Below are 8650 nucleotides of genomic sequence, written 5' to 3'. Positions count from 1 at the left end.
AGTTCACATATACATGTAGCTGGGTTTATACTCTGTTGAGTAATATGTCGCTGCAATTAGCCATAAAAGCCTGAGGAAATGGCAAAGGAGATAATTCGATTTTTAACGATAATTACGTTGCAGTGAGAAAAAGGCACAAGATCCTTTGAGTTGAATTTTTTTGACATTTTCACACTTTTACCTTATCTGATACATGTTTTATGGATGAAACAGAGGAGTTTGACTATTCTGGAAAATGGTCAAGTATTATTTTAGTAATAGGTGCAATAATAGTAATAGTATTAAAAAACAATTGGGTTTTGGAACCTGAATTAGAATTTATGATCGTCAGGTAATAGAGTTGTATGCCTTTCGTCACAGAGTATTAACCCACATTTAGGGTTACACTTTCTATGAATGAATGACAAACATGCTAATACTTTGGCAATTACCACAAAGTATGTGTAATTACCATATAGCTACGCATTTATTACATAGTAATGTGAAGTAAGTATAACCACAGACAACTTCTACAAGGGATGTGTGCTATTTCTGAAGGAATTGCAAGAGTTGCACCTTGTACTGGAATATTCTAGTGAAGATACGAACTTTAAAATATGTACCATCATTTACAAGAGTAAAGTTTGGAAAACTTGATGTTGGAAAGAACCACATCATAATCTTAAGATTAGCTGAAATTCAGGATTTGTTGCCTGTCATGTATTTATACAGAGGCTTTTGAATCAGATCAAATGGAGCTTACATTCAGAAGACAAGTGTTCGCCTGACTCCCCATAGGGTTTAATAGATTTAGAATCAGTTTATATGAGTTGGTTTTTAAAACGTCAGATTTATTCACTCAAAGATTCTTGAAAAAAAAAGTATGTCACCAGAATATTTACAGACAAAACGACACCATTGTTTAATGCGTTTTTTTCCCTCTTATCTTTATTTTAGTTGTGAGATTGGCCATCCTCAACGGTGGGCAGTTTCTTTTTTTTTGTTTTCTCCGTGCACCATCCACTCTCAAAAGCCCTTGATGGGGGACATGACCTCAGAGGCGGGGGTGGGTGGGCCAGCAGAAGGTTTTCCCCTGCGCATACTGAACAGAAGTGTGGAATAAACAGAAATGCGCTAGCGCTGTTAATCGCAGGCAGGGATGTAATCTACCAAACCAAACAAGCAGCGCAGCAAAAGTGCTGGGCTCATCCCAATGCAGACAGCTGCGACATCGTTTCCCGGTCCAATCTCCTTTTATACAAGGCGAAATCCCGCAGTCACACCTGACGCTTTATTTATATTGCTTTTTTTTTAAGTACTGCTGTGGACTATTTTGTAAACGCAACATGTGCTTTATTTAAAACGGTCACAGAATCGCTCTTAAGCCATGCTGCATGGGCAGAACTAGGTAGTCCAGAGGAGCATTTGCGTAGTAAAAGGGTAGTTAATACCCGAGTAGAGCAGAGTAGAGTAAAGTAGAGTAGAAAACTAGAATAGTCTAGAGAACCAGCACTTAAAAATGTAAGCCATCAATGCTTTGAAATAATAAGCCTCACCTTACAGGGCCAAATACCTGCACAGAGCAACAAACACCAACTTGCCTACTATGACTGCTTCCACCATAAAAAAGATTATTATACGAGAGTATATATATAAGAGCTATAGTATATTCATGTGTAAATAAATAACAAGAACAATCTTTAGTGTAGAATAGAGCGCGTCTGCTGTGCATACACTTTCCGTAGCCTGTTTGGTTTCATATGCGTCTTCTTCCCAAGAAGTTCCTAGAGGTCGCCCTGTGCTGGCGAGAGAGAGCGCTCCTCTAATGATGTGATTCATTTCTCCTTAAAGCACACAGCTCTGAGGGTATTGAGAGACTGTGTGTGTGTGCGCGCGCGTGTGTGTGTCTGTGTGTGCGCGCGCGTGTGTGTGTCTGTGTGTGCGTGTGTGTGTGTGTGTGTGTGTGTGTGTCCTCCATGGGCCCTTTGGGAAATGTGTGTGCCAGCCTCCAGATGAGGAGATGTTGAGCTTCTGTGATGGCAGAAAGCAGCTTTGGGAGAGAGGGAGCGTTTGTGTGAGTATATGTGTATGTGTGTGTGTGCATAATGTGTGTGTGCATGTGTATTTGCGAAAAGGAAAGGATAGATGAAAACACAGATCATACAACATCACTGACAGTATGTGTCAGGATGTATGTGTGTACTTAGATTTATTTAAGGAGGAGATTTTGTATATGGCTAGGTCTTGAGGATCACCATATATGTATGTGTGTGTGTGTGTGTGTGTATGTGAATGTGTCTGAATGCAATGTACTTGTGTGGGCTCTCGCCAGCAGCAAGGGATACATTAGCCGGCGTAACGGCTCTTTGCCATGCCTGCCGACTCGCGTCCCTGATGAGGCTTTCATCTGGTTTGCGCGGTTAGTGGCGGGGAGACAACGATGAGCGTGACTCTCTGGGCCTCCCAGCCCCTCTCCACTCCTTCTCCATCTACTCTTCCACCTCCTCCTCCAACACACAGCAGCTGCTTTGCCTGCACTGATCACACAGAGATCAGACTGGAGCTCTGCTCTTGAAAACCCCTCTACCCCTGCACTGATTTGAAACGGTTTCTGGTGCAGGGAGCATACATCGCAATATCATTTCACTTGTGATTTCTTCGCTGGTGGCTGTTGTTTGTTAGTTGAGCCACACAGAGGCCATGCATGTACCTTTAGAGCACAAAACCAAATGGCTAAAAGTATTGTTTTAACTTGTATGGGTTTAAAGTACACCCCTTGGGAATCGTTTGATTGTGTTCAAGGTGCTGTGAAAGCTTTTGAGATGAACAGATCCTTCTTCTTCATAAATAGGACTTAAACGGGGAGACATCAAAGAGCCAACTTTTTTGTCATAAGCGCGTTAGATGAATGAACGGATATACGACTTTTTATCACGCACTGTTTTCTTGCGATACTCAGACAGAGAAGAATCCCCTAGATGGGGAAATAAATAACGCTCCTTAATCTCTCCCTCAAAGAGCCGTCCCGTGGAGAGGGGGCTCGGACGTCTACGCTCACATTCTTTGGAGGGCTTTAGCGCTTTTGGAAAGTACAATGATGCGGAGAGGTTTGATCTGAAAAGGTTTGGCAGTAGTTCTTTTGGTCTTTTGTTTACTTTCATGTAGCTGAAGCTTTTGAGCATGTCTGGGATCACGTCAGGCGTTTATTCACACCTGCCCAAAATCCTGTCCTAGATGCAGACCTGAGACATATTTGTCAAGATGGCAGTGTACTTCAAATTGGGGATGCGTACACAAAGTGTGACAATTCCGATTAAAAGCTTGCCTTTAGATCGCAGAATTGACCATTAAACAGAGTGATGTCTCAGATCTAACAGGACTGGAGTCCTAATATACTGTTTTTTTAACCAGTGTAGACCTTATTTGAGCTCTTTACCCTCTAAAGGCCTGTTTTTCTGTTAATCTCGCTTTCTCTCTCTTTACATTCCATCCAGCTTGTCTCCGTGTCTGTGCTTTCCTCAAGTTCTTTTGTAAAATGTGTAACTGTACAGATTAATTTTATGTGCTGTAATCCCATTAAACAGGCTCTATATTTCCCATGTCACAGAGTATGTACACAAGTATATACTGCACACATACACACACACACACACACACACAGAGACACACAGAGAGACACAAATACAAACTAGCACAGCAAAAATGCTGACTTTGCTAAGTCGATGCTGCATTCCCAGAAGATGTAGTGCTATGGCCATTGTTTAAAGGATAGAGAGGCAATCATTTTCAACACTCTCTCTCTCTTAGTTGATCATAGTGTATCGATGGTTATAGCCTAAAGATGGTTCCGGGAAATGCAGTCCTGGGTTGTATAGAAAACAGTGTCAAATAATGTACTTGACTAATGAGACATCCAAGTACAGGTATGGGATAATTAGCAGTATGTTTGTACGTAAAAGTATGCCCTATGGTTTCTTAACCATCTAGTTGGGTCTCTGCAGTTCTTTATTGGCTGGTATATTTTTTAAGAACTACTGCAATAAACATCAGAACAAAATTTTTATAACTGTGTTTTGACTGCAGTCTCTCCTATATCTCTCAATATAAAACACAAGATGGAGTAGCTGCCGATTTATAATTGAAATATGTATATTTGACCCTGGTCTGGTCAAGTCATGCATATTATACGCTGTTCTGCTTCACTGAAAAGAATGCATGTTTGAATCTAGTCTTTTTTCGAACTATCCTCTGGCTATGTTCTCTCTCTAACATCCTCAATGTAGTGTAGTGACCCTCCTCTGTCTTTTTTTCTCTCTTCCTCTCTCTCTCTCTATCTCTGTCTCTTTGTCTCTCTATCTCTGTCTCGCTTAGAGCCATATTGTCCGGCTCTTTCAGATGTTTCGTGTTCTGTACAAATGAACTCATAACACTGTGAGCCAATAAAACAGTGCCTGAAAAAAGAGTAACTTGTCTCCTGCTCTCTCAGTTCATCTTCATAGACTTCCTTCTCTGCTTCTCAATGAACATGGGCAGCCAATGCCCTGCAATATAACCTAGATGGAAAGATCAGATTACAGGCTGGGGAAATATGAAGCACATAATGGTAAACAGATATCGACATGGACACTTGTACTGTATAGAAGCTAAATCAGAACATTAGATGTTGATCAGGAAACAAGTAAGCTGAGGTGTATATTCAGTGCAGCTTTATTAATATTAATTACACACTGAAGGTGTCCTGACACATGAGCAAAGCATTAAATGCAGTGCCTTGTATTGCTTAATGGTTTGTAATTTGGAGGTTCATGTTCACCTGTGCTATGATGTACAACATAATAGATTAGATAGTATAATCAAACCATAATCTCCACCATTCAACAGAATTTATGGTTTATGCCGTTCATGTTGAAGAATATTGGTGTTTTTCATATGATTTGTAAATAGTTGCAGCTCATGTGAATCCTTTCCCCACAAGAATGTATCACATTTACATTAAATAAACTGGAACCAAAAGACTTTGCACATTGAGATGCCACATTACCGCTAAACAGTGGAGCTCTTGGCATTTCCACAGAGAACCGTTCTGACTTTCATAGGCCATTCCTGGGTCAAACATTTTATGAAGAACATCTTGTTATATTAAGCACATTTTGTTTCAGAAACTCACAGATATTTAAACCTACTCCTAGGCTAAGCTTGGGTTCTGAAGATTTATGTTTTTCATTATTTGAAGATTTTTTATTATTTGGACAAGTTCTTCTTAAAACAGTGCAGGACCAGCCTCCATTTCGATTGCCTACTAAAATACATTTTAGACAGGATATTATGTGATTACAGCACCCTGAACACCCATAACATTACACATAAGTACACTTACGTTTACGCTTCTCCACTCCCTAAAGATGAAAAACAAAAACAAAATACATTGCTGTTCAGTTACTCTGTCTTGCTTTCTCTCTCAATCTGCCTCCCCCTTTCTTCAACTCACTTTCTCTTGCTGTTCCTCTCTCCCTCTCTCACACTCTCCTCCTTCATTCACCGTGCCTCAGGGGAAAAGAGGAGAGAGGTTTGGGGACTTAAACGAGGGTTGAATTAAAGGAGATTGTCATTCCCTGTGCGGCTGGGAGACACACAAGGTGTGTGGGAGGGTCATAAAAGCTTCACTTTGTCATAGAGACAGATGGAGGTTAATCACGCACATCTGGAGGCATGGAACACACACACACGCACACACATCTATCGCACACAAATACAAAAAAGAAAATATACACATGTACAAACTGTATATCTATGTGCACACATGCCTATGCACTTTCAAAGCTTTTTTTGTAGACAGAAGGCATTCTTTGCTATGAAAAGCTTTTATAATGAAACCATTTAACGCCTTGTCTCCACGAAAAACACAAGTGGGTAAGCATTGTGCCCACGAAATACTGAGAGCACATTATTTCTTGCTCAGAGGACAAAACGGATGATTCATGTGCTCTGAATTCACTGTTGTGCCTTTCATTTTGTGGACAAAATAAACTCATAGACAAATGTAATTCTATCCACGTAGTGGATATCCTACTTTTGTGGCACAAAGTACACAATGGCCAACGCTAAGATCTTTAACTTTTGGAAACTTTTGAATACTGAAGCCTACGAAAGTTTAAACTGACGTTTCTTTCGTGTACAGAATGTATTCTATAACCTGCTGATTCATTAAATGTATCGAACCAAAGGCCTAACGAACGCATCATACCTTCAGTAATATAACCCATGGAGATAAGTAATTCTGTACTTCAGCAGACTACACACAACCTTCTACAAAAGTTCAAGCAGACTTTGCTATCGTGGACAGAATGCCTGACACACTAAGACATTAGACATTTTGTACTGTGTTGTGTTTTTGTACATATACTTATATACTTATATATGGGTCTTCACATACATCATGTACATGCACACAACATTCACCTGCCATGTCTCCATAGCTACAGTCAAACTACCAATGCTATTTATTATGACCGCCGCGCGACAGCGCGCAGCGTGCAGCGGCGGTCATATAGGTTTAGTCAGAGTTTTTTTTTTTTTTTCTTCTTTTTTTTTCTGTTTGCCGATTTTCTGTCAACGATTCCCGGGTCACTGAAAAACCGAGGTGCACGAAATATGGTGGGCATGTAGCCCCACTAGATGAGCGTGGAACCATTGATTTTCGCACCCCCGTTGGACTGGACCCGTTTTAGAGAGGGTGGGGCGATTCAGTTTTCTGTGAATAATTCCATCGCCTTTGTTAGAGCTGGAGAGAGGCCACGGCAGCACCCAAGCCAAGGAGGGGGGCTCCTTACCACAGCTAGGGACTGGCAGCTGAAGGTGGACCTGGGCAGTCAGCTTAAATTCCCGGAAACCATCGCAGTGACCACACTCAGGCCCGACTTGATTCTCATGTCAGAATCAACAAGGCAGGTCATACTGCTGGAGCTGACTGTGCCCTGGGAAGACCGGATGGAGGAGGCATTTGAGAGGAAGAGGGCCAAGTACGTGGAGCTGGCAGGCGAATGCCGCCGCAACGGGTGGAAAACTCGGTGCAACCCCATCGAGGTTGGATGCCGAGGGTTTGCAGGCCAGTCACTCTACAGGGCTCTCAAGTTGTTGGGAATAAGGGGACTGCACAGCAAGAAAGCCATCAAGAACACCACAGATGGGCAACACAAGCTACCTAGACACAAGCCGGGGACTGATCACCTCCGGCTGGGTCGCCTGGGCGAGGGTGTCTGATGTTGAAAGACCCGAAACATTCGATGATCCCAGGTTCCATCACTGATGATGTGTCTAGGTTGCACCAGTTGGTGTATATTAAACCAGAAAACCGTAGGGCTTAGGAGGACAACATTTTTTTTGTATGTTGGTCTTAAGAGACCACATCAACCATTCCACTACCACTTATTTCATGTATAGCGCCACCTAGTTACAAATGAAAAAGCAAAAATGGAGTGTTGTAAAACATTTTAATTGTAAGTTGACAAGGTCAGAACTGCACGAAATCGGACGACGAGCAAAAGGAAGCAAGTTTTTCTTCCGGGACAACGTTGTACTTTGCCTGGCTGAGGTTTGTAAAAGACCATAAGGATTGAACCAAAGCTGACTGGAGGGTCTCCTAGTTCGTCTTCTCTGATGAGTCCAATTTCACAGTAGGTGCAAGACTCTGTGGCTTGTAGGCCTCTCCAGGTCTCCGTCTAACCATCAGACGACCATGTGTTGGGCAAAGCTGAAAATTGGACTCATCAGAGAAGACGAACTAGGAGACCCTCCAGTCCGCTTTGGTTCAATCCTTATGGTTTTTTACAAACCTCAGCCAGGCAAAGTACAACGTTGTCCCGGAAGAAAAACTTGCTTCCTTTTGCTCTGACAATGTTCCCCAACTCTGAGAAGTGTTTTTTCCAGCAGGGCAATGCTCCATGCCACACAGCCAGGCCAGTAAAGGTGTGGATGGAGTATCACCAGATCAGGACCCTGTCATGGCCAGCCCAATTTCGAGACCTGAATCCCATAAAAAAAACTCTGAAATGTGATCAAGAGGAAGATGGATGGTCACAAGCCATGAAAAGAAGCCGAGCTGCTTGAATTCTTGCGCCAGGAGTAGCATAAAGTCACCCAACGGCAATGTGAAAGACTGGTGGAGAGCATGCCAAGACACATGAAAGTTGTGATTTTAAATCAAGGTTATTCCACCAAATATTGATTTCTGAACTCTTCCTAAGTTAAAGCATTAGTATTGTGTAGTTTAAAAATGAATATGAGCTTGTTTTCTTTGCATTATTCGAGATCTGAAGACACTGCATCTTTTTTGCTATTTTGACCAATTGTCATTTTTCTGCAAATAAATGATCTTAATGACAATATTTTTATTTGAAATTTGGTAGGAATGTTGCCAGTAGGTTATAGAATAAAACAAAAATGTACATTTTACTTTAACACATACCAATAAATAGTAAAACCAGAGAAACTGATAATTTTGAAGTGGTCTCTTAATTTTTTCCGCGGCTGTATATATGGATATAAAGGTAATGAAACAGGAAACGCTAGGTCCAGAAATGTTAGTTTCCGGAGTTGATGTCGTATGGAAATGAGGTTGTAGTGTGCCAATCACGGCCAAGGAGTATCCGTCGCCATGAGCGGACCGACAGAA

At 41.7% G+C, this 8650-nt stretch overlaps 1 protein-coding gene across 1 annotated transcript in view; it reads left to right on the top strand.

The window, feature by feature from the left end:
• Positions 1-7239, top strand: part of LOC308374420 (gamma-aminobutyric acid receptor subunit gamma-1-like) — a gene marked incomplete at both ends in the record, with an annotated part of 17764 nt that extends 10525 nt beyond the window's left edge. The window contains one exon of the mRNA XM_080850198.1: positions 6759-7239. Coding sequence (XP_080706324.1) covers positions 6759-7239 — 481 coding nt within the window. The remainder of the gene's footprint in view (positions 1-6758) is intronic.
• Positions 7240-8650: the final 1411 nt, after the last annotated feature.

The sequence above is a fragment of the Sprattus sprattus genome, assembly GCF_963457725.1.
Source record: "Sprattus sprattus genome assembly, chromosome: 13".
Lineage (NCBI taxonomy): Eukaryota > Metazoa > Chordata > Actinopteri > Clupeiformes > Clupeidae > Sprattus > Sprattus sprattus.
Note: the sequence above shows the minus strand (reverse complement) of the source record. Positions and strands in the feature narration are given on the sequence as shown.